General features: G+C 40.5%; 1 protein-coding gene across 1 annotated transcript in view; it reads right to left on the minus strand.

Annotated features, from left to right (window-relative positions):
- Positions 1–2,656: 2,656 nt before the first annotated feature.
- Positions 2,657–25,501, minus strand: part of LOC145416918 (uncharacterized) — a 43,384-nt gene continuing 20,539 nt past the window's right edge. Inside the window, exons 21-28 of the mRNA XM_080285777.1 lie at positions 24,505–24,510; positions 23,215–23,336; positions 22,741–22,841; positions 21,220–21,474; positions 20,585–20,776; positions 18,041–18,141; positions 17,482–17,594; positions 2,657–3,082 (exon numbers count right to left, since the gene is read on the minus strand). Of these exons, the coding sequence (XP_080141903.1) occupies positions 17,499–17,594; positions 18,041–18,141; positions 20,585–20,776; positions 21,220–21,474; positions 22,741–22,841; positions 23,215–23,336; positions 24,505–24,510 (873 nt within the window). The 3' untranslated portion in view covers positions 2,657–3,082; positions 17,482–17,498. The remainder of the gene's footprint in view (positions 3,083–17,481; positions 17,595–18,040; positions 18,142–20,584; positions 20,777–21,219; positions 21,475–22,740; positions 22,842–23,214; positions 23,337–24,504; positions 24,511–25,501) is intronic.

Below are 25,501 nucleotides of genomic sequence, written 5' to 3' on the forward strand. Positions count from 1 at the left end.
TTTCTCGAATGGGTGAACAATATAAAAATTTATCACGTAGCCTATTCTAGTTCCAAGTATCCTGATGTCCCCCTGGCAATCAGTAAACCGTACTGTCTATCAGGGATTTTTAGTTTTTGTTCAAACACTAAGCCAAAATGCAACGGGATATAGTACTAGCCCTGTCTGTATGGAGAGGCGGTCTTCTGTTCTAATAAACCAGAGTTCGATTTCCGGCTGGGACAGGGAACAACTTAAGCATTTTGTTGCTGACGATGAGTCTACACGTAATGATGCGTGTACCCTGGGTGGAGCGAGGCAGCTGCAACGTCCACCCGGAAGCCAAACCTCTCACATTTTCCTGCATCTCGCCCTGGTCCGATCCATGCAAGGCACTGACTACTACAAGGCAGTGGGCGAGCGAGCGCCCGTATGTGTGTGTGTATGTGTGTGTGAGAGAGAGAGAGAGAGAGAGAAAGAGAGAGAACTTTGTCCCTTCTTGCTGAGGTTTCAACAAACGCCTAGCGATTTCACTCCATTTAATGAGTCTAATATATAATGTCACTCATAACCCTCTAATGGCAAAAACAACTCCACTGTTTTTTCCAACTGACCGACGACTTCCTTTAGTTGAGTCGTTGGAACCTGAGTTAATGTCGTCACTATTAACCCTCCGATGGTCGGGACAAATCGAATATTCTATTCCAGTTAACATTTCATTCAGCTGAGAGTGAGTCACAGGAGCCTGAGAGAGAAATTAAAGAATTTAAACAGCATGCCATCCTCACATGAATGGCGCTGAAGAGGGACGTAGCCTTCATGTTGCAGCACCGTGCGGCTCGATCCAATGCATGGTTAGACAAACGTCCCCTTGCTTCCTCCTCATGATGGACCGTAGGAAATTGGACAGCTTTAACCTGCACTCCACGGGGTTTACTGTACATTCTGATGAACCTGGGGTTGCTGCTCCTTCCGCTACTGCTACTACTATTACCCACACAACTGAAACTAGATAGTATTCCAAGGTAGCTGATACTGTGCAGACGATTATGCCGAACGAATCTACCTCCTAACTTCATGTTGGGACAGAAGATAATGTTTTAAGATTTTCTGTCAAAATAAGCCACAACCTAGTATTAACTTGCGGGAGTGGTGCAGTTCCGTCAGTTGAAAACACGCCAACTATAATGACAAATGGTGATCCTCATGCCTGCAGACCAGTTGCCCTTCAGGCCCCGTAAAAGTTTGAGAGCATACATCTGCCTGCCCATGTCAGTGTATAAAACCTGTCTGTCTGTCAATAGCCAGATGCCTAATCCCGTGAGGGGTGGCCACAAGCAAGGCGCCCCCACATCACCTAGCTGCCCTTTGCCATTGGCTGGTCTCCTTTCCACTTCACACACTCATCTCTCTTCACACTATCCCTCCATCTCATACTTCGTCTCCCCCTCCCCTTCCCTGACACGCGAGTACACTCTTCAAGTCTCTCTTTCTCTATTTTCCCCACATGACCAAACCATCTGAAGAGTATTTCTCTTCACACTTTAAGTCACATTCACATGAACACAGCAACGCTCCTTCTCATTCATGTCTCTATATGCTCACTACAATGCATCTGTTTTATTGTTTGGTGCTAAAGAGGGACACCTCCATGTGGTGACACCAATATAGCCCGGTTATACAAACATCCTTCAGCCCCCTTCCCGTCCCCCGAAAGAATGTGGACTGCGTGAGTGCAACTCAACCAAGCAGTCCACTAGGTTTATCATTCAGATGAGCCTGGGATTGCAACTACTGCTGCTTAGCCTGTCTACCACAACACTCCCCTTTCGCTTCAGAGACGACTTTTCATACTGATCTATCATCCAGTCCTTTTTAACCTTATCAGGAGCATAGAAACCCATGACTAGGCTATTCTGTCCCTACTTTTAAGGCAAGAATAACCAGCCTCACTTGCCCCTGACTGACATTATTAGAGCATTAAACCCCAACTATCCTTTTGATGTAAATCTTTACAAGTCCTCCATCTGGTTGCAGTGCCTGAACCCATTAGACCAAGTGGTATTATTTGGTTACATGGTTACCACTGAACATAGTGCTGTATATTGTTTAGTGCATTACAAGAAACCATTTGGCTCGTCACTGTTGAGCCACCTGTGGGAGCACTTAAGTGAGAGAAGGTGGGTGCCCCCAGAAACCACACATTTCATTGCAAACTCCATTTTACTCAGTACAAGTTTTCATTAGGTCGTTTATAATAGCCACAATACGCTTGCAGACGTTGGCCTTGATCACCTTCTTGTTCGCTCTCCATGCTGCTCGATCTCCAGTCCCTTATCAGAGGGTGGTCACAAACTATGACTCCCTCCCCTCCCCCCAGTCTACCTCTCAACTCTACCCTCAACATTCACACCTCTCACCCAGCAGTCATCCTCCATTCTCTCCTCATGCCCAAAACATTTCTCCTTATCACAACACTAATAAATACAAGTCCCATCCTTCAACTCCCCTGCAAAGTAACAGAGCTGGCAAAGTCAAGTACCAAAAAAGACGAATTAACTGCAATACAGTTGCTACTCCAACCAGCATACGATTACTTTCTAAAAATCTGATTAAACTGATAAAGAGGGGAAAGTAACACAATTAATTGCAGATGGTATTTATTTTTTATAGCATTTCTAAATAAAGACAACTTTTTTTCTCTCGTTCTTTTACTAAAGACAAAGATATGCTTTAACAAAAACAAAAAAAACTTTGCTTCAGACCCTAACGTAGCATGTCAAGTACGTTAAAATGACCAAAGGTACATTTCATGAGACCACATATTTGGGGTGAAGCTTGGAAAGGGTGACTATCGTACAACAGAGATTTGGATCTCCTGGCTTAGAGAATTTACAAATTATTTCTTTTCTCTAAACATCTTAGTTTGCCGGGACAAGCTTTCACCTCACGTTTATCAACGCTTGTATACTGTAGTTGGTGTGTTTTCATCTGATGGAACTGGGCCACTCAACTTGAGTACCAAGTCGTGGTTGCAAGGAATTCGACAAGCCATCGTCGAGGTAAGACTGAGTCTCCTTGGTTACTAGTCGATGCAACTGACCTGAATGAAATTAAAGATATGTCAGGTTAGTGTAAATGCACAGTTGGATTACTTCAACCTGACAAAGAACTCTAACCCCTCTCAGTTCAGTTGATGACCATGTGTAGTGAGACTAAGAGCTGTTCTTATCAGTACCCAAGGAGACTCATTCCTAAGGCTCACCGATTTTCACACAACCATGACTTATTCAAGATGTGAGAGTGGCCCAGTTCTGTCAGGTGAAAGCAAACTGGCTATAGTCATCTGGTTGTACCCACTTGCGTCGTACCTTTGGTTTACCGGTTTATCTCTTATGATCAGGACAACTCTAGTGTTTTCTTCCAGCTAACGTTAGGTGCAGTTATTCAGCTGAGAGTATGAGAGCCTGAGAAGTGTCGATACTGTTGCATTAACTCTCTCAGTCAAAACAGTATTATTCAAGCTAACATTAGCCAATCTTTTTTTCAGCTGAAGGTCAGAAGAACCAGACAGTGTTAATACTGCTACTATTAAACTCTCATGCTTGGGACAAGTCTATTCCAGCCTGACAGTTAATATTACTTTGACTATAATTAACTCCTTTTGGTACATACAGCTTACAACTAGATAACTGTTATGCCAATGTATTTAACAACTGATATTAGTCAACCCTCTTGCCTTGTATGGACATTAGGACTCGTATTGAAACCGAGTGTGCAGAGGTGTAAACAAGTCCTTAATTTTTTGACAGCATGTGAAACACCTGTAACTGTTAGACGTGATTATCCTGAATCCAACATTATGGTGTAGTCAGCAATAATACAGAAAGGTCAGACATGTTCTATCTTCACATTTAAGGAACAACTATACAGTGCTGTATATATAGTCAGCCTGCATCCTACATTACAGTGCTCAGGAACTATACACAATGGCCATACATGTTATGCCATCATCACATCCTTCACAAATTACAGTACAAAATCAGTGGCTTGTTCACACCCTTGTACACTGTTTTAGTAATACAAACCTAAGACCTGTATTCTCCTCAGCTTAAGAGACTTTGTACCACCTCTTCCTTTATGTGATTTACTTTGCAAACAATATTACACCTTGACACTGTCTTGTATATGTGCTATATCATCACTTATACAGCTTCCATCTACAGCGCAGAAATAAATCAATAATTAAGAGGTGCTAGGAAGCCTCCTTACATAACCAAAATACAGACCCAAGTTATTTTACTCAGGCAAACACAAGACTACCTTGTTCAGATGACGGAAATTCTAGTACTGAAGTCGGAGGGTTAAAAACTGCCTAGATTAACATAAAGGCGGCTCAGATTTTTCCATCTGTCTGTCTATCTGTAGCAAGACACCTTTGTCCTGGAAGGGGTGACCACAAATGAATTGCCTCCATGTCATCCTATCCTCATCCATCAGGCTGCCCCACTCTCCAACTCCCACATCACTTCATCCCACCCCTCCACTTCATCCTCAGTCTCCCCTTTACACACCTGAATAATCTGGTACCTCCATGTCACCCTGTCCTCCACCATCAGGCTACCCTTCCTCCAGTTCACCCCCCTCCACTCACATACCTCTCCGCCCCATCCCTTCATCTCAGTCTGAATAGAGTATTTTTGCCCCTGCCTCCCCCCCCCCAAAAAAAAAAAAAATCAATATCAGCAAAAGATTGAACAGATTTACACTGAATCTACAAAAGAATCATTTAATCGTATTACATCAATGGTAAATTGTCAGATATAATTTAATTCACAAGACACTACTCTGAACCTTAATAATATTTTCAATAAAGTACATATGATTTCTGATTAAAAGGTGGGCTTTTGGCAACTGGGCTGGAGTGATCAACCTTTTCAAACTTGGAACCGTATTGTTATGATACTACTTGTTTTTATGGCCCCTTGGTTATTTGGACACGTATCCGATGGACTGCAGGCTGAAACTGCCATCCTCCTGCGGTTCACCATCCTACTTTTGTGGATAGGGAGGGAACTGAGGATAACCACATACTGGAGCCAGTCAGTTATATCAGTGCCACCACATGATGGCAAACCTCTTCAATGCCAACCTGAACTGTGCAATACTGTAATAACTTTGTATAAAAGTAGAGTAAGGTCATGTTATACTTTTTTTTACCACTTCTGTTAAGTATACAGTAAATAAGAGAAGACTGCCTATTAACACTCCATTGCCAAATGAAACTGATTTACCAAGTCCCCTGTTTAAAATAGGAAGTGTATGGCAAAAGATACAGTTTGGAACATGTGTGTCTACAGCTAGATGCCTTAATCCCTGAGCAGGTGGCCACAAATGAATCACCTCCATGTCACCCTGTCCTCCACCTTTAGGCTACCCATCTTTAACTCATCTTCCCCTTCTCATATGCCTCTCCCTATCACTGACACAATGAACTGTACTTCCCTACTATTTGTCACCCCAGTACAGGGTTCATTTTTACTGAAATTGCCTAGGAAGTGCAAAAACACACTAAAAAAAGACATTCTGTACCAAAATGTCTGCATCAAAATAAATAAATTACACTTCCATGAAAACTGCATAAGCTTCACTGTACACAACAATCAGTTTACTCTAACCTGACAATGACCTCTAACCACTTTCCAGCTCAGTTGACAACTGGAGAGTAAAACTGAATAGTAACAAAGGACGCTCATTTCAACCTCTTAACTAAAAGCCACTGAACATCATACAACAACTTAATCCTTGAGTTGTGAAAGTCCTTGTCAAATGGAAGTAATTATATACTGTACATGCATTTTTTCTTTTAATCCTCCTACTACCTGACAATAACAATAAGCTCTGGGGTACCTTTGACAAAGAACTGGTACTGCATTGTAAATTAAAGGAAAACAAGCCAAATCTCTATACTGTAATGCAAATTGTTAAATCTGCACTCTTGGTAGCAACAGAGCTTTAATGGGTAATTATACTGCAATCTGCTTCATAAAGGACAAAGTCGACAATAGCACAAGGATGGCCAGGCACATGTTAAAAATGTCAAATAGTGAAGGGGTCTGGCCTCTCGACTCTGGCATGTCTCACCTAAGCTGAATGAAATTGCTGTCTGGAAATGGAAAGAATTCTATCTATCTACAGCCTGATGTCTAATCCTTGTAGGGGTGGCCACAAGCAAGTCTCCTCCTTGCCCCTGTCCTCCATCATCTGGGTACCCTCTCTCCAATTCACACTCATCACCCATGTATCTCATCTCTCCACCACATCTGCAGTGGTTTCCTCCTTCCCCTCCTCCCATCCATCTCATTCACATACACTTGCTTCAAGAGGTAATAATATTAATAATCATTCATTGATTCATCAATGATAATACTAATACTAATAATAAATAATATCATCATCATCCGGACCTCCTTTCCCACCCACAGGGTGAGGAGTAGCAATGTCCAGACAGCACAAACTTGCCCAATAAAAAATAATAATACAATAATAATAACTGGTTTCACTGGTTTGAAATTACTGACACTCCAGCCCAAGGGTACAACACAACTTAACAGATCTTCTTTGATAATGATACAATACTTTACACACTGGCTGATATTTTGGTAATGCTTTCAGTATTTTGAGCCAGTAATTAGCCAACTCATTTTACAAGAGGCTTTCTTTTTTCACTTTTAACCCCTTTTCTGTGACATGCCTTTCAGATTGTACTTCCACTAGCTTATGGTGTGATTTTAGAATTTCACCTTATTTTTATCATTTCACATAATTACTGTGTCAAGAATGGTTATGCTTCACAAGTAGTCTGACATGGGCTAATACAAAGTTAGTCACATGCAACGGTCAGGGGTCACTACTTCATCTCATAACAGTATAAATGGCACCCTAAGTTTTTCAGTTTGCTTCATATGAAAGCAGATACACTGATTTACCTGTCACTCTATCTATCTATCTATTGCCAGACGCCATAATCCTGTAAGACGTGGCCACTTGACTGAGTTACCTGTTTTACGGGGAGGGGCACTAACCCTCCACCAACCCACGTGTTGACACGTAGGGACCTGTCACTCAATAGCTATATATTTGAGTAACGTTAAGTATTTCTATACAACTTCTTAACTGAATAATGTGTACAATCAACTTTTCCTGTATCTCTCACAGATCGGACATCCCATCTGAGAAGCACGCCACAGCCTAAGGGTTTAACAGACGTTCTTGGAAGTGATAGCATTTTTATACGTTTTTAAAAGTTGAAAGTGTAGTGTCCCATAATGAGTACAACATGGTGATTGGATCGCCTCCAAAAGATGGAGAAGTTGTGGGTCAAACAACACTGGTTTACTCGCCAATGACAATATAGCATATCTCTCTTTCTTTTTCTTTTCTTATCTTTTTTTACATTATTTTTTACTACTAAGTCCACTGTAACTCCTCATCATCATCACTGTCAATTTAAGTCCAACATGATTCACCTTCATTGATGTTTACCATCATAATCAATTTAAATTCGACAATTTACCACCACCATCATCATCATTCTGGTGACACCTTTTTAGTCCATTCTTGCCACCTTCACCTTAAGGAAATCTCTCTCATATGGAATGGGTTAAGGAAAGTTCTACTCAACTACTCCAGCTCACAAAATCTCTATCTATCTATCGCTAGACGCCTCAATCCTGTTTGGGGTGGCCACAAACAAATCGCCTCCAAGTCGCCCTGTCCCCCGCCATTTCACTGCCCTGCTCCCAACTCTCACCCCCCTCTCTCATATACCTCTCCACCCCATCCCTTCATCTCCTCAGCTGAATAAAACTGTCTGAAGGTAATGAAATGAACATGCATCATCAATCCACCAAACATCATCATCATCATCTCTGAGGTTTTGCCCACTCCTGGGAACCCCTGCACAAGGGATGGCTTACAAATGAACAACCATTACATTTTCTCCTCACAAGGAGACAATGGAATTTTCTTCAATTTACAGTGGACTTAACAGCAAAAACGAATGTAAAAATAAAAAATGACATATGACAATGACTAAATTTCCTCCAAATATTCCACAACTACTACTACTATTCATTCTCCTCTCCTGCTCAATCTTACTCCTGGGGAATATTACTAAGCTGAGAGAGACTTGACATCTTTCTCTGCCCACTGATGACTCTCTCTGTTATGATGTATTAAAGACCTAAGAAATGAATGTATCATAGCTGTAGAAATCACTAACTGGAAGTTTACATGGTGAAACATTAACAGAATATAGCACTAAAGAACTTATAATGGATGAAGAGGCAGTGAAATACTAGAATTTAGCAGATGCAGCAAAATATTATAACTTATTTTAGGAGTAAATGATGCAGTGCTAAGAACTTTTCTTTGGAGTAGATGATGCAGTTAATTATTAGAATTTGGTAAATGCAGTGAAACAACAGAACTTGCAATGGGAGTGAACGCACTGAAATAAGAGAAAAATTTAGTAGATGCAGTGGAAAAACAGGAGAAATTACAGTGGGAGTAGATGCAATGGAATATTAGGAGAATTTAAGCAGGAAACTTAAAGTGGTGGAATATCAGAATTTCCGCTCATGGCTGTTTACCAAGGAATGTACGTCATCATCATCACATATGGGATAATAGGTATATATATATACTATGAGACAACAATTAACTGGCAAAGTACCAGTAAACAGCAGTCAACACGTCATGGCAATTTTTTTTTTTTAATAACGTGCTGCTTGGCAACACATTGACTGTTCTATACGTGGCACTAGTGGTCATATTATAAGAACTGAGTGTAGAAGGTGTGGAAGTCTCTCTCTCCCTCCCCCTTTCCCTGTACTCATTCATGGAACACCTATTGCTGTTGCCTGACCCTGATCTACCTTGCCAAGCAGACCCATCAACCACAGGTATGCAATTGCTTCATACAGTACAGTGCGTACAACATGTACGGATTACGTGCCCCCCTTGTGGCAGACAGCAACTAATCAGGGTCAGACCAAGGTCCTTCCCATGGCAAGATACAGGAAAATGAGCTGGTTTGGTTCCTGGGTGGATGCTGCAACTGCTTCACTCCACCTGGGGTACATAACCACCATTGGTAGGCTCCTCGTCAACACCTGAAACGTCTGTAATTGCCAACTGTGATCAGCCTGCATTCACAATACAGAGTAGTCAAAAAAGGATATTGAAGGCGAGACAATGTTCTCTCACCATCACACACTTTCATAATTATCAAGTAACTCAGGGGGCCTATCCACACTTTCCACCTCTCAGTTTCAATAATATGGCTCTAAATGCATGTGCCAATTTTACAAGCATGTACAGTTGCAGGTATAAAGACCGATGCACTTCTTTTGTGATAGTAATTTGTGATGGATTGGGATGCCTTCTTGCTGTGGCACCAATGTGATCGGTCGGCTCTGCTACCTGGTAATATGATTGTCCCCAACTTTCTCCCTTTCCTTCCAAAAGGAGGGTGGTGGGCTGCAGGAGGACTTCAGCCTGCAGTCCACTGGGTTCACCTTCAAATGTGCCTGGGGTTGCAAATACTTCCACCACTATTACGACAGACACTGAAATGTGGCTTTTAGATTCCAGAAATACGACCTTCCGAGCTCCACAATCTTTCCACAATACTGTGTATAAATTTCATAACCATTGGACTAGAGTGCATCAATATTCCTATCTGCAATTATACATCACACTCTTTACACATCATCAATGTTACATCAAAATTGAATACAAATTGCATGAAAAAAAAATTAAAATAAAAAAATAATAATAATAGCCTACATTCTATTGATGCTCGTCCATCTATGAATTTAATATCCTTTCATAATCAATGGTACAACACGATGCACGCACACAGACTCACACATACCTATATATATGTACACTGACACATGCACACACATCACACATACATTCTCTCAAACACACACACACACACACACACACAATATCATCAAAGACCCTTGGGTAAAGCTTATATCTACCTTCATTTTTCTATTTTCAAAGACAACTAGAAACACATAACCCAAGAACCAAATTCGACGATCTCAACAAATCTCACAAAAATCATACCCAGCATGGCCACGAGTTCTGATGTCTCGAGTCCAATTTGAGTCCTTTTTTACCTTTATTCTTGCTAATAATAGATTATTTTTTCAGCTTAGGAATGAAATCTTGCACTGAAGAGGTTTATCAATGCAATTTCTAGCCCATCCAGCTAGAAAAGTCTCTCCTAAGCTGAATAAAAGCAAGAAACTGCTAGATTCTGTTCAATGAAGTCTCTCCTATGCTAAATATAACAGTCTGGAGAAAAGATTTTATTCAATTTAGAAAATGTCTCTGATGTGGAAGGGGTTAATTAATGGTATATCTAACCCCGCTTATTCAGTTCAAAGTCTCCTAAACTGGACAAAATCATCTAAGAATGCTAGAAGATACTGAACTTAGGAAAGGCCCCTCTAGTTCTAAGCTGAACAAAACCGTCAGAGATAGTTACATTTTATTCAACTTTACGATTATACAACTGAAGATTATAAGTCTAACCCCTTCAGTTAGAAAAGTTTCTCTTAAGCTTCGGGAAAAAAAAAAAAAAGAGGAAGAAGATGATGAAGAAGCAGCAGCAGCAAGAATAAAATAAAAAACGACATTCTCGGACTCAAATAATTAAGCATCTTCAGGATCGAGACAAAAATTTTAAACTCGTCAACCATCCACTCTACCTACGTTATTTGAGCTTATATGAGCCAGAGAAAAACGAAAAACACACACAAACACATGAATGAATTGATCTCCCCTACACAACACAACTTTGTACAGTGGTTTACTTATATGTCTAGCAAGCAGGACTGGTTACTTGCCTATTTTCTGCATCAGTGTCTCTGCCTGTGGCATGTATGAGTTGACACGTATACTTACACGCACTTACGCAGGGCTAAGCGTACATACATATACACACAATATACTCATGTATCATGTATATGTACTGTATGTGTGCTTAATCAATGGACAAAACATATATACTGTGCATACAAACACATGCACATATGATATACAGTATTCAGTATCGTGTGTTATGTATGCATGTATGTTTAGTCAACAGGGCTAATTGTAAATAAATACATACACACACAATATGATCTTGGTACCATGTATACATATGTATGCATGTTTAGTCAACAGGACTCAATCCACATACATACACAAACAGCTGTGTGTCTGTATCTATGTATGTTTTATCAAGAGGACTAAACATTAAAACACATGATACCCACTCTCACACAAACACAAAATACTTCTTTCTCTCCCTACTCACTCACTCTCTCACACAAACACAATATACTTCTTTCTCTCCCTACTCACTCACTCTCTCACACAAACCCAACTAAAGCACCATAAGTCCACATTCTTTTGCTCACATTTATAAAGGGATTTCCGCTGCCTACTGTATTACTTTTTACGCATCCCTTAGGAACTACTATCTTTACAAAAATACTTTATATTACGTCCTTTGGGCTCGCATTCCCCTCGGTTATGCGAGATCCTTTAGTGCCTTCTCCTCACCAACTTATTCGGCATATATGTTACAACTTGTTATTCTCTTGTATGATACCAGTGTCTTTCTTTATACTGACATAGAGTGTATAAATAACATTCAAGAATATGTAGCTTCCTTGAAGGTGCCTAGGAGAGATGCCTTCATGTGATGCCAGTGATATGACTGGGCAGTAGAGCTGCTTGGTTGTACAAATGTCCCTTAGTTCCTTCCATATCCACCAAAAGGAGGATGGTGAACTACACAGCCCATCTTCTTCCTTTTAGGGGGAGGGAGGGAACTGAGGGATATTTATATAACTGAGCAGCCCCATTGCCTGGTCACAACAGTGCCAACACATGAAGGCACCTCCAGCATCTCAGTGGGTTAAGCTACATCATCATCATCAAGAAACAAACTAGTCAGGAAAAGTGCAAAAGGTAGCCCAATAACCAAAGGAGAGTGCGCACCCCAGTCTTACACTTAAACATAAACGTTATGTGGCAAGCACATATATATATATATATATATCACACTCAACATTTGGTTTTGTAAAAAAATAATAAACCACCTCATCACTGTTGTTTGACTTACATGTAACTGTCTTAACCCCTAACATCCGCAGACTTATTCTACTGCTTTATTTATGCTGCTACAGCTCATCTACTGTAAGTATAATATATTCACTTTAATTAGGCGTAAAAATGTCACAGTATTACTACACTTCTAAGGTTTGTTCACTTTAAACATACATAAATTCATACAAACATACAGAAACTTTCAGTGATGTGTGCATGTATGTTACAAAAACACAAGATAAACTCTTTTAATATCATTTATGATCCACATCTGTATGTATAGTGAGTCAGGGCTAAAGTTAATGGAGTACAGATAATTAATCTTTCCATGGCACCTCTTCATGACTATCACCATATTCTATCATTACTCTAACAGCTTAACATTCAAGATGGATAGATGGCAATTTTACACCTGGTTAAGAGTGAACAGAGCACAGACTATCTTGATCAGCTTTGGAGAGGCGGTAGTAGTTGGTAGTTGCAACTCCAGGCTCATCTGAATGTGAGCCAAGTGGACTACAGGCTGAAGTTACCCTTCTCCTGCAGTTCACTTTCCTCTCACTTTGAAGGATAGATGGGAACTGAGGGACATTTGTATGACCAGGCAGCTAAGCCACCCATTCGAATTGGTGCCACCATGTGAAGGCACCCTATTCCAGATGGCTGCATTTAACCCTTCCATTCCAACAGCCTCTCATGCTGAAAAAAACTGTCTGGAAGCAGCAGGAATAAAGACAGATTTTAGGCCGTCAGATGCAAGGGGTTACAAGAGAAAAATAAAACAGTAGCATTGAACTGGTACACAGACATTACTAAATCTGTGTTTCTGGGGAAGGATGCACTTGCAAACATATGATCGCTTCCCTCTTGCAGCTGCGATTTGTTTTTCTGTTGCTCCAATTTCCTTTTTGTAGCTTTAATTTTGCTTTCTGAAGGTCCTGTTTGTTTCTCTGAAGCTAAGATGCTTTTTTGTGGCTCTGGTATGCTTCTTCATGCATCTGATTTGCTCTCTTTCATAGCTCCAATTCTTCCCTTCACAGCACTGATTTCATTTATGGTTATGAGTTGCTTGAGACTAAAATAACTGGGAGTTGATCATAACTTTCCTTGTCCTTCCTGGAATAACAAATCACAGTTATAAGGAAGAGTTTCATAGGTACAAGAAGGAGCAAATTGTAAAACTTCCCTTCTTCCTGCAATACCAAATCACAGTCATGATATGCTGTGTTCATAAAACATCTGAAAGTAGATTGTAAAATATCTTCCCTTCTCCTACCTGCAAACACAATTCACAGTTATGACAAGGAGCTTCACAGTTACAAGAAGAAGCTGATTATATAGCAGAGCAGATCATTTAAAAAAAAAAAAAAAAAAAAAAAAAAAATAAAAACCTTCCTTGCCTTTCCTGACATAACAAGTCAGAGGCATGATACAGACTTCACTAAAACGAACTTCCCTTGTCCATATCAATTACAGTGGGGAGATCGTCGTAAAACAAATGTCCCAACCAAATCGCCATTACGACGGGAAACAATCGTATGCCTGTTAGTGAATCCTCCTCCTGGTCGCCAATGGTAAGGAGCAGCAGCAGTGGAGATGAAATGGGGACTCTTGTAAATTATAACTCTTGGTCGTCACTCGTCATATTATACACTGAAGTCACATAGTCAACATGGAAAACACTTACGCTTATCAGATACGAGTACGTTAATAGTTCCTCTCTTTTTTTATTTTTTTGTTTTTACCTCAGGACTTGTGTTGTCATCACTATTTTGTACAAAGAACGTGTTTTCTTGCAGATCACAACACTATATACTCACACTAAAAGCCTCAGCACAAGGAGTGTCTTGAAGCACTTTTAATATTGAGGTATAGACTGATGTTCGGATCACGGGAGTCGGAGGACATGTTTGTGAAGGACCTTGAGCTGATTTTGAGTCTATACCACCGTTAATAAGTAGCAGTAGCAGTAGTGGTAGTAGTTGTTGTAGTAGTAGTAGTAGTACTAGTAGTAGTATAATACTGTAATAATAATAACATGCAGAGTTTAAAAAAGGATTGTGAGCAGCACTTAACACAGAATAATAATAATAATAATAATAATAATAATAATAATAATAATAATAATAGCCTGATCTTTTCTCAAACACTCCAGTTTGTCCAGAGGAAGTAACTAGTGCATATAAAACATTTTCAACTTTGCAATTATTTGAAATGTGACATCTGTACACAATATGAACTTCATCGGCAAAAATGGTAACACCTATTTATCAAGAATCACTGTTATACTTTTGACCTTAATATTCACTCGAGTCTGCTTGTGATATGTTTGGTGGCTGTAAGAAGTAACAATATTGAGATTATTTCTACAAGTCTCCATAGAAGTTATTATCAGGATTCATCATGCTCTGTTGCATTTTTCATCTTAACATTGAATATGGATTGCTTATTAAGTGTTTGGTAGCGGTACGAGTTTAGATGATGTTCTGTCAAATATTTTTACATTATTGTTAGTTCTGATTTGCCTGTGAAGTGTTTGCTACCTGTTAAATAATATTTGGAAACAATGCCATACTTTTAACTTCAATATTTACTCAGGTCTGCTTGTGAAGTGGGAACTGCTTGCTGATGTTCAGAAAAATATGAGACGTGCCATGGTACAGGATGAGGCATTTGAGAGATAATTTTTTTGATTGTTTATTTCCATAACAGCCAATGAAACAGTCATTTTAATCAATCATATGAGTTAAGATGTTTTTGTCTGTTGTACTTTTCAGCTTAATGTCCACTTGCATATTGTTACTTCACAAGGTAAGATGATGATATTGTAGATGTTTCGGTTGTTGAAAGTTCATCTGAAAGTCAATCCAGCTGACTATAGAACAAAGCCACTTACACTTGGACATTCCAAGAGAACTTCTGTTGGGGTTATGTTGACGTACTGTACTGTGAGTGCGAGGTGTATTAAGATACAAAAATAAACAAATGAACTACTGTAATCTCAAAACTGTTTACAAGTGCCAGAAATCTTTTTATGCAGTTTACTGAAGGACTTGCATTTTGTGAGAATCAGATACTTGAGGTAAGTTTAAGTATACAAGAATGATCTTAAACGCAAATTAAAGTTAAATAACATTTGAATACAATGATACGATAAAGGATTGTCTGTGTTGTAAGACAAGAAATGACTTGAGCTAATGTAAGAGTGCAAAACAAACCTCAGAGAAAACAAACCAACAAACAAACACAAGTCACAGAAATTAAACAAATGCTGGTCACAGAACTTAAACAAATAAACAAAGGCGGGTCAAATAAACAAATAATCTTATAAAGAGGTCATGAAAATGGAAGTACCAAACCTAAAACGCAAACAAGAAAATTAAACAAATTAACAAACTCTTACACAGCTCGGTTAACAAAGATTTCAAACACAGCTAAGAGATCATAAATAGCTTATGAAAGTAAAGAAGCTGCACAAAAGATCATTAACATAGCTTGAGAAAGTTATACAATCTTAAACATGGCTCAAGAAAATGAACAAACGATCTTCAACAAAGTTCAAGAAATCTTAAACAAAGCAAAATAAAGCTAATAATTTCAAAGAAGGCTCAAGCTCTTAAACACAGCTTGTGGAAGATACAAAAACATGGCACAAGGAATTCATAAATACAGTACGCTTAACACAGCTCTAGAAATATAAACAACAATATAAAACAGGGCCTCAACAAAGCTAAATGATCTTGATCAGCAAAAGAAATTTAAACAACTTTAAATTCAGCTCAAGGTCCTTCATAAAGATGCCCCCTTCTCCTTGGTCGCAACAGCCTTCGGCAAAGCTGTATGGAGTGGCAATAAGTCCCGGCACAACACTCCATTCCAGTGACGCAGGTACAGGGAGAACAAAAGTATATACGGGTTGTTCCTTCCACGTTCTAACATACTAAGTATGTTCATGCCTATGCATAATGTGCATATAAACATATATAAGTTAAATTGCATTACATTGTTGCAGAATAATGCTAACGAAAACTCAAAATTTGCTTGACACACTACGGACATACTTGGAGTTATCAAAGTTTCACTACCCAACATCTGGGACTCTGAAGTGCATTTGGCCAGACCTGACGAGGACCCCTCACCACTTTCAGCTCAGTTGGTGGCCTTGTGAAGTCAGACTGGAGAGTCAATTTGACTAGTTACCAAGGAAACTCACTCCTACCTCATAACTCAAGCTCATCGAATATCATGCAATTACACCTTGGTAGTCAAGCTGCAGGTGTGGCCCAGTTCTGTCAGGTAGTAACAAACCAACTAAAGAAACAACTTTTAGCAGCAATACCGGTTCTTATAAAATCATGCAAGTGTGCTAGGAAGAGCCGAGATTCAAACGTTAACAGTCAACTTGCTAGTGGTGGTGATTTGGACAGTTTTAACACATCCAATTCAATAACGTACTTTTATATATTTATTCTTGCTACCTACAGGTGATTATCTTAATTCTGGAGAAACCATTTGTTCTGATATTAAAAACAAGTCTACATTAAACCCTTCAAACCCCGATTCTTTCCAAATACAGTACTTAACAGAGCCAACTGAAGAGGTGTGAAGCACTTTCCATTCACTCCTTCACTCTGATTCTGAATTCTACCATTACGCTGAAAAGAATCAGTTGAAAGGGTTTGAAAGTCTCTATATGCCTCTTTGAAACCTGATTCCTTCTCTAATTTTACAGAATAGAAAGGTTAGAGTGTGGTAAGTCTCCACTGACCTCTTGGAACTTGATTTCCTTTCCAAGCTAAAAGAGAATTTACTGAAACATCTCCCCTAACACCTTCAACGTCCTGTTTTTTTCCATGGCTTAGAATCATCCAAACAATACCATTTTCTCCCCATAAGCTTGGAATCATATGAAAAGTACCTGCAGTATACTCCCATAAGCTTAGAATCATCCAAATGGTGCTGATTTCTTCCCATATCCTTAGGATCATGCAGAAGGTGCTGATTTCTTCCCATGAGCTTATAATAATCTGAACAGTACCTCTTTCCACCCCAAAGCTTAGATTCATCTGATGGATACAGATGTTTTCAGTAAGCCTAGAATTACCCAAAAGGTACAGATTTTTTCAGTAAGCTTAAAATCGTCCAAAGGTACTGACTTCTACTCATTATCTTAGAATCAACCAAAAAGGTAGTAATTCCTTCCCATTAGCTTAGAATCATTCCAAGGTAGCAAAAATCAAAATAGAAAACCACGCCATCAGGCAGTGAGTTAAAACCGTCCATCACTCACTCGTCCACCACACACATGCACTAGGAATTTACAAGAGCTCTCATAAGGCTCAGTTTGGAACGGCCTGAGTCTGCTGGAGTCTTTCTACTTCCTCTAGGCTCAACACTTTGCCACCAGGAAGATCGGGTAACCCCCCTGCCTGCACCTGGAATAAAATTATTACGTTTTAGTATGGCTCAAAGGAGATTAATTAACTTTTCATTCATTCATTGCCAGACACCATGTATCCCAGACGGGGTGGCCAAGGGCTTAGAGTTAATTGTTTTACAGGGAGGGGCACTAATCCTCCACCAACCCCACACTATTATTGTTATTATTACTATTACTACCACTACTACCACCCCCACTGGTATCAATACCACTACCACCATCACCACCACTACTACTATAATAAATCATCCATAACTCTTTTCCCATACAAATATGGGGCAAGGTAGGGTCCAAAGAGCAAGAAAAAAAAAAAAAAATGATAGATGGAGAAACTAGGTCATAAGCCAAATAAAATCTAACTGAACAGCTTAACATATACTGAAAACATATCAGTTTTCAAAATTCCACACAGAGAAATGTAACTGACTTTGATATCCTTACCTGTGATAATATATCTCTACCGAAAAACTGGGCCAAATTAACTGGAGAGCTGCGATGTGAATTTCCACCCATAGACATTATTGGAACATGTAAGCCACCATCTGGAAAAGAAAAATCATCATTATCACCATTAAAATAACGTATCACCACCATAAACTTCAAAATGAATGTGACTGCTAACTGCAATTTGTGACTGTACATAATCTATTTCATTATTCACCGAGGAACTCAACAAAGAGCCTCCATGTAGTGGCACTGTGTACCCTGGGTGGACCATTTGTGGCATCCACCAGGGAACCAAATTCCTTTCCTGCACCTCATCATAGGAAGGACTTTGGTCAAACCCTGGTGAGGTGCTGTCTACTACAAAGGGGTGCCTGATTCCTGCAGCGCATGTACTGTACTGGTAGGACAACTCCACAGAAGCAGATGCTTACCTGTGGTCAACACATCTGCTCAACAAGACAGACTGGGGATAAACAACAACATATGTTTCAACCAAATGATTAATGTACTGTCCTTGAACAAAATTATCTGGTAGTCGTGTTTGTGGTTATGGTGCAATTAATGTGACAAAAATACTTAACCCCCTTTATAGTGTTAACTGTACTTTACAGAGTGTGCAGTGTCAAGTACAGTACAGTAAAGGTGTGTCCAAAAGTGATCTTGACCCCCCTAACACCTCCAGAAACTACCAAAAATCCTCCTCCATGCCTGGAATACACCCTACAACTGTATGGAATCATGGTAAGGCAGCTTTTACTGTCTGTTGTAAAAACTTTTAATTTTTTTTCCATGTTTTCCCATTTTTTCTTTTTTTGTGTGTGTGTGCTGGGGGGTAACTTAAAGTTCATCCCTACAACTCAGCAAATAGGCTAACTCGGCAAGGCTTGCACATGTATTAAGCCGAGTTGTAGAGGTTATACTGTAATAGAGCCAAAAGCATGTCCGGGACTTTGGTGTTGTCCGGGACTTGGGAAAGATGCCCCTGGGCAGGTACTTATAGACCCCAACCCAGCCTAACTTTGAAAGCCACCTACATAACTCCCTACTGGACATGTACAGCACCTACTTAAGACCCTATTCACACAAATAAGGGACAGAAACCATCAAATAAATGAAAAGGAACCAGAGAATGAGAAATCAGAAGTGAGCATGGAAAATATTTAGCAGCATGCAGGGTACTTACATGTCCATGACCGTCACGAAGATTAACCCGTGTCCTCTATGACTCTGACAGTGGCGAAGGTGCACTTGAAGCACGTACAGTAATCCGGTGTTGCACTGCACTTAATCCTTTGCACTGTGAATTATAATTGTTTAACTCTGCACATTCTGTTCTTACCTGCACTACGCCAGTTGCAACATGCCAGTGTTGCACTCTGCACTTAATCCTTTGCACTCTGAATTCTAATTTCTTAACACTACACAACACTGTAAATTCCCATGTGGTCTAGTGGCGAGGTAATGCAGTTTATTCACAGTCCACCACAAAAACAAGCACATGGGCAACCATGTCAACGAGCGTGGTCACGACGGTAGTTAGGCGGGAAGAGGGGAGAATGCAGGGGTGCTCTAGTGGACGTCGCCGGAACGTCGCACCAAAACACAGACGTTCGTCACCACGCAGAAAATTTAGAGTAGGGATGAACACATTGGCTATTTTTTTTTGCATTCTGACATTTTTGGACCAGTTCTGGACCTAAGCCCAAAATGTCCGGGACTTGGGTGTCCAGGTCTTAATGGGATTACTGTGTGTGTGTGTGTGTGTGTATATATATATATATATATATATATATATATACAGTACTGTATTTATATCTCTCTGTCTTTCCTTTACTCATTCCTTATCCTCTACCTACAGATGACTTCACACTTCCTCTCTGTCTTTCCTTCATTCTTTCCTCTTCCTTCTGTCTATTGGTGACTCTACATTGAGTGACTTGCCAAATGGTTTCCTGTACACCAGGAAACCATTTACTAGACTGGGTGGTAACCATATAAACAAATTATGGCAACTGGTTGTTTAGTGGGTAATTAAGGAGCTCCAATTGGATTGAGCCGATGTAGGTTTATATCCAAGGGATGGTTTGGGTTTATTGCTCACATAATGCCACCCAAGGATGAATGAGGCTTGTCCCTCTCATCATAATGTCAGGATCAACTTGCCTAGCCCTGGGCTCCTACACTCCTCATGGGGCAACATAGGATTGGATGATGGATGGATATATATGTATATGCTCCAATCGGGTTGAGTCGGTGAAGGTTTATATCCAAGGTGTGGGTGGGGTTTATTGTTCACGTAATGCCACTCAGGGATAAGGCTGGTAATTCTCATCTTAAATGTCAGAACCAACTTGCCTAGCCCCGGGCTTCTACGCTCCTCATGGGGCTGTGTAGGATTGGAGATGATAATGATGATGATGATACACATATATAATGACAGTATACTTAAGCTGGATCAAGTTCCTCCAGAAAAAAACAAACCGGCTACAGTTATTAAGGGGTTATATCGAACACCCCATAGGGAAGGCATGGGATTACCTTGTTTATGGTGATGGTGGTGCAGGGATGTGGCAGGATTGTTGTTATTGAGAAGGAGCTGGTGTAGGGGTCCAGGTGGGTTGGTGTTAGGCAGTCTGTGGTGTGGGGGGCCAAGGTTACCTGAAGGTGGTGCCTGCCCTCGCATCAGCTGCTGCGTGAACACCGCCTGAGCCTGCGCTGCCTGTTGTAGTGCTGGAAGAAGATAAAAGAGTATTATAAAGTCTTTTTCCAACCATCAACATCTCTTCCCCTCCCCCCCCAAAGGATGAGGTGGAGTCCTGAGCCAGAAGAAAATTGACAGAAATAACCATAGTCCATAGTCTGACCAACTGAACTGGATACACTCTTCTTCGCTCACCCTTCAAACCATCACAGGCATAAACGTGATGGACATCCCCAATTCCTTCAAACAAAGTTTGTCTCTTGTTGCCTTTTCATCTCACTTGATCTCCAGGTTTCCACTCAGTTACCCAAATTAACCACCTGTTAGTTGTTCCATGAAGGATGTGATCCACCCAAATACATTTCTGCTTATTACTGTGGTTATTAAGCCCTAGAACACATAGGATATGCTAATTTTATTACCGACACTGGATCATCTGTGAAGCAAAGAAGGAAGCAAATAATGGACTTACCTCTCAAGTTAAGGTTCTGCTGATTGGTGCGTGACATGGGCATGCCTGGGGGCTGTAGGGATGCCTGTGGGTGTCGTTGGCCAGGTGGACCCATGTTGTGACTGCTCATGTTCATAATGTTGGGGTTCCCGCCCATCATCATTGGACCTTTCCCACCCATCATTGGCCCTCCACTTGACATGGCTGGTGTCCCTGGTGGTAGGGGTGACGTCCCCCGCCGGATGTCACGCTTCATGTCACCCTTTCCTCGACCACCTCATTAAGGAATAAGCTAGTTGGAAACAATCTCCACAAATTATCATCATCATCACTATGATCACCATTCACATACCTATTTTCCCACCTGAAGATGAAGTGAGACAGGGTCCAAACAGAAAGAAAAATCTTTACAGAAAGACAACTAACCAAAGTCTGTCCAGCTGAATGTGCCATACTCTCATCCACTCACCATTCATGACTCAGAGATCATGGCTCCACCTTTCAAGCACCTGCACTTCATAACTACCTATAAAAGAGTTACTTTAATGACTATCAAGTTTAAAATGGGTGCCAAACCTTGGTCACAGTGTCCTCTATTTAAACTTATTTTAAACAGCCCATCATCCACCCACTTAGTGTACCGGTACTCTGACTTTAGGGTAGCAAGCAAAAGTGGTACCCTGCTTTTAGGGTGGCAAGCCAAATGATTTCCTGTAAGCCAGGAAATCATTTACAGTGCTGGATGGTAACCTTATAGCTAACCAACAGGTGCTCCCTACATGACAACAAATGGGTTGGCGGAGAGTTTGTGCCCCTCTCCGGAAAACAACTAACCAAAAATACGAACAAGTAGCCTCCAACCAGGACTGACCAACAGGTGACGACTAAGGGCCGAACAAAGGACATGGTACAGATTCTGGGAGCAGGGCAGTGAAATGGTGGTGGACAGGGAGATATCCCTTACAAGATTAAGGCATCTCACAACAGATAGACAGATAGATAGATAGATAAGATTTAACACGTTCTCATTACATGCAAGGGGTACCTAGTGGTGGTGGTGAAATCTTACACCAGATATCCTGCCTCATGTCATCCTTTCCTCAACTATAGTATTAACACATAATACAGTAAAAGATGACCAACTTTAACTCAAATTAACAATACAGTAAACACTCCCCCACCTTAAAAACATCCATTCATCATCCAATCCCTTCCAGTCCCATCAGAAACACAAGTGGCCAGGATTAGGCTACTTAGTCCCAATGTATATAGGGTAACGATAAGCACCCTCACACATCCCTTATTGGCATTATGTGAGCAATAAACGCCACAACTCCACAGATGTAAATCTTTACGGGCTCCATTTGGTAAGAGTGCCTTAACACTAGGGAACACCAGCTGCCAGATGGTTAGGCGATTACCACCCATCATAGTAAATGGTCAGTCCTCGTCTAAAAGCCTATTGTACCTCTACCTACTTTTACTAATGCATCTACTCCCATAAGTAAAAATCATTTCTATACAATGCAGTATATGCGATACCTTGTTGCTGAAGTGGAGGCTGAAGCTGCATACCAACACTGACTGGGTTGTTCTCTGATTCACGGCTACGTTCTCCTTCCTTCAAGTTATCAACCACAGGACTGAAAACAAAAAGTACCATCATCATCCATTCATCCAAGTCATTTTATTATCATCATCCTGACCCTTCTGTCCATCAAAAAATGAGATGAGGCAGGGTCAAGAATCATCACAGGCATTCCTACATAATGACTGGGTGCAACAGAACCTAAAACACAAATCGCCATCACCATCATCATCATGACCTGTCTTTCACAACTCAGAATGAGGTAAGAATCAGAAAACAAGAACAAAAAGGGTATACAAGTAGTGCTATCCAACAGCACATGTAATGAACAAGACCAGACATTCATTTATACACCATTCAAGCCCCTAGAATCCTGGCTCCATCTCACAGGCCTAACCATCTGCAACTTACATACAGTGTGGGCTTACCTGTCTGACTTGTCAGCTCTGTCAGTACGATCACGGTCAGCTGTCATTTTCCTCATGACGGACGTTGGGGTGAATGCCAAGGGTGACTGAGATTTTACTCCAGTCTTGCTTGGTGACCCATCCTGAAACAATATACAGTAAAACCTCACTAGAACAGACTAACTGAGGCCCAAGCCAATCCAGAAAAAGCGAAACTCTGATAAAGGCAACATATGGACTTCCCCCCACTAAGATATTTTCAAACGTGTAAAGCATCATGGCCACCATCGTGCTTCGCCCCACCAGTTTCCTCTAACTTGGGGCAATATCCCATTTGCCTCAACTTTTCTCAGCGGCCACTTTAAATAATTTACTGCATAACATAGTATAATTTTAGAAAGGTTTACTCAATAAATGCCATACGTAACACACCCAATAAGATATTTTCGTACATGAAATGCGTCAGGGCCACCATTCTGCTTCACCTCACCAGTTCCTTCTAACTTGTGGCAATATCCCATTTGCCTCTTAACTTTTCTCAAATGCCACTATAAATAACTTATTGTATAAAATTTAAGCCAGGCTTGGAGGGAGGGGGAGGCCAAGGATGAGATGGTGGGATGGAGTGGAGAGGTATATAAGATGGGGAGGTGTGAGCTGGAAGCAGGGCAGTGAAATGGCAGGGGACAGAGCGACATGGAGGCATTTTGTTTGTAGCTACCCCTTATGGGATTAAGGCATCTGGCAACAGATAGATTGAACACAATAAAACTCATAAGTAATTAAATAATTTTCTTACATAACCATTCCGACTCACTTGGCTCACCCCCCCACCCCAACCTTGCTGAGTGTATCATCATTCAGCACCTGGTGAAGGATCCTTCAGAGCAAATCTTTCAAAATCATTACCCATTATCTTCAGGGTCATCATCAAGGAACAGTGACTCCTCCTCCTGATTGTCTTCACTGGAAGGAGCTGTATCATGGATGGGAACTGGAGGTGTACAGTAGCTTGTACCTTGCATGCTGTGTGGTGTACTTAATTCTAATCACTTTTTAAACAATGTACTGCGCACTTTAATTTATTATTTACGCTCTGACAAACATAAGATGTTCACTTTGTATTTTTCACTTATCACTTATCACCCTCAAGCAGTATATCAGGGATGGGGGGTGAAATAATGTGGGTAAGACTGAGGCAGAACACTGGGGAATAGTGACACCTCCAGCCCACCACAAACCGACGAATGAACACACAAACTGTGCGGACAATATGGCCGCCCTGGCCTAAGGTTAGGCAGTCCAGGTCACTTCTAGCTTTTTTGTAGTGTTCCCGATATGTAAGAGATTATTCCAGCTGGCTCCTCGACTCCGAAAAAAGCAAATTCCGATCTAGTGAAGTCTGCTGTAGTGAGGACATACTGTATGTCAATTCAAAAGGTAAAACAGATACAGACAATCTTTAACAATCACAGGCTCCTATGACATACTCTACCAACATATAATAATCTGTTTTTTCCTCGAGTAAAATGAGTTCTAACCATGAAGGGGTAGCAAATGGGTGGCTACCAAGAACGCTGAGAGGTACTTCCATATGGGTGAAATGTGGTAACAAAAATGGTAACCAACATACATACTCAGGCAGGAAACCTTCAGCCATAAGTAGCTACATAAATTCAATGTCCCTGATGAGACTCTGACACTTGCAAATTTTAATACATATCTGAGATTTCTGCTTCCCCAGTGGTTTCTATCAACTGCTGAAAAGCAATTAGCTAGTTCTGGCACTTGGTTTACTTTCCACTCTATAAAAAAAACATTATCTTTACCATGGCCAACCTCAAAATGGAGATTCCTTAAGAGGAAACAGAGCATAACACCTAGGTATGTATGTATGTATGTATAGGGTGGTCTATATTTAATGCTCCTTTTCCATTCTCCTGGGTGATTTCTCATGTGTTTAGGGAAACAGTTCAGTCAGAATTATCAATGTTGATTCTTCATTCTTTATTCATTCCCTACTCCCACTGCCATACCCATGCCCACACCAGCAAACTAAGCTGTATCCACAACACATTAGATACTGCCAGGTGGAATGCCATTCGCTTACCACCTGTTATGTATAAACGCAGGGTTGTGAAGTCAGTGATGATATTTCCTAACTCTGACTCCAGATATTTTACAAGTACGACTCCAACTCTGAATTAAGTATACAGTATACTGTACTAATAATACAGCACATGGACATGATGTAGGTAAACGAATCATACAGGTATTTATGAAGTTTGATAAATGTAATTCTTAAATC

This window comes from Coenobita brevimanus, chromosome 108 (genome assembly GCF_032717465.1).
Source record: "Coenobita brevimanus isolate Jiangsu-jjx chromosome 108, ASM3271746v2, whole genome shotgun sequence".
Classification (NCBI taxonomy): domain Eukaryota; kingdom Metazoa; phylum Arthropoda; class Malacostraca; order Decapoda; family Coenobitidae; genus Coenobita; species Coenobita brevimanus.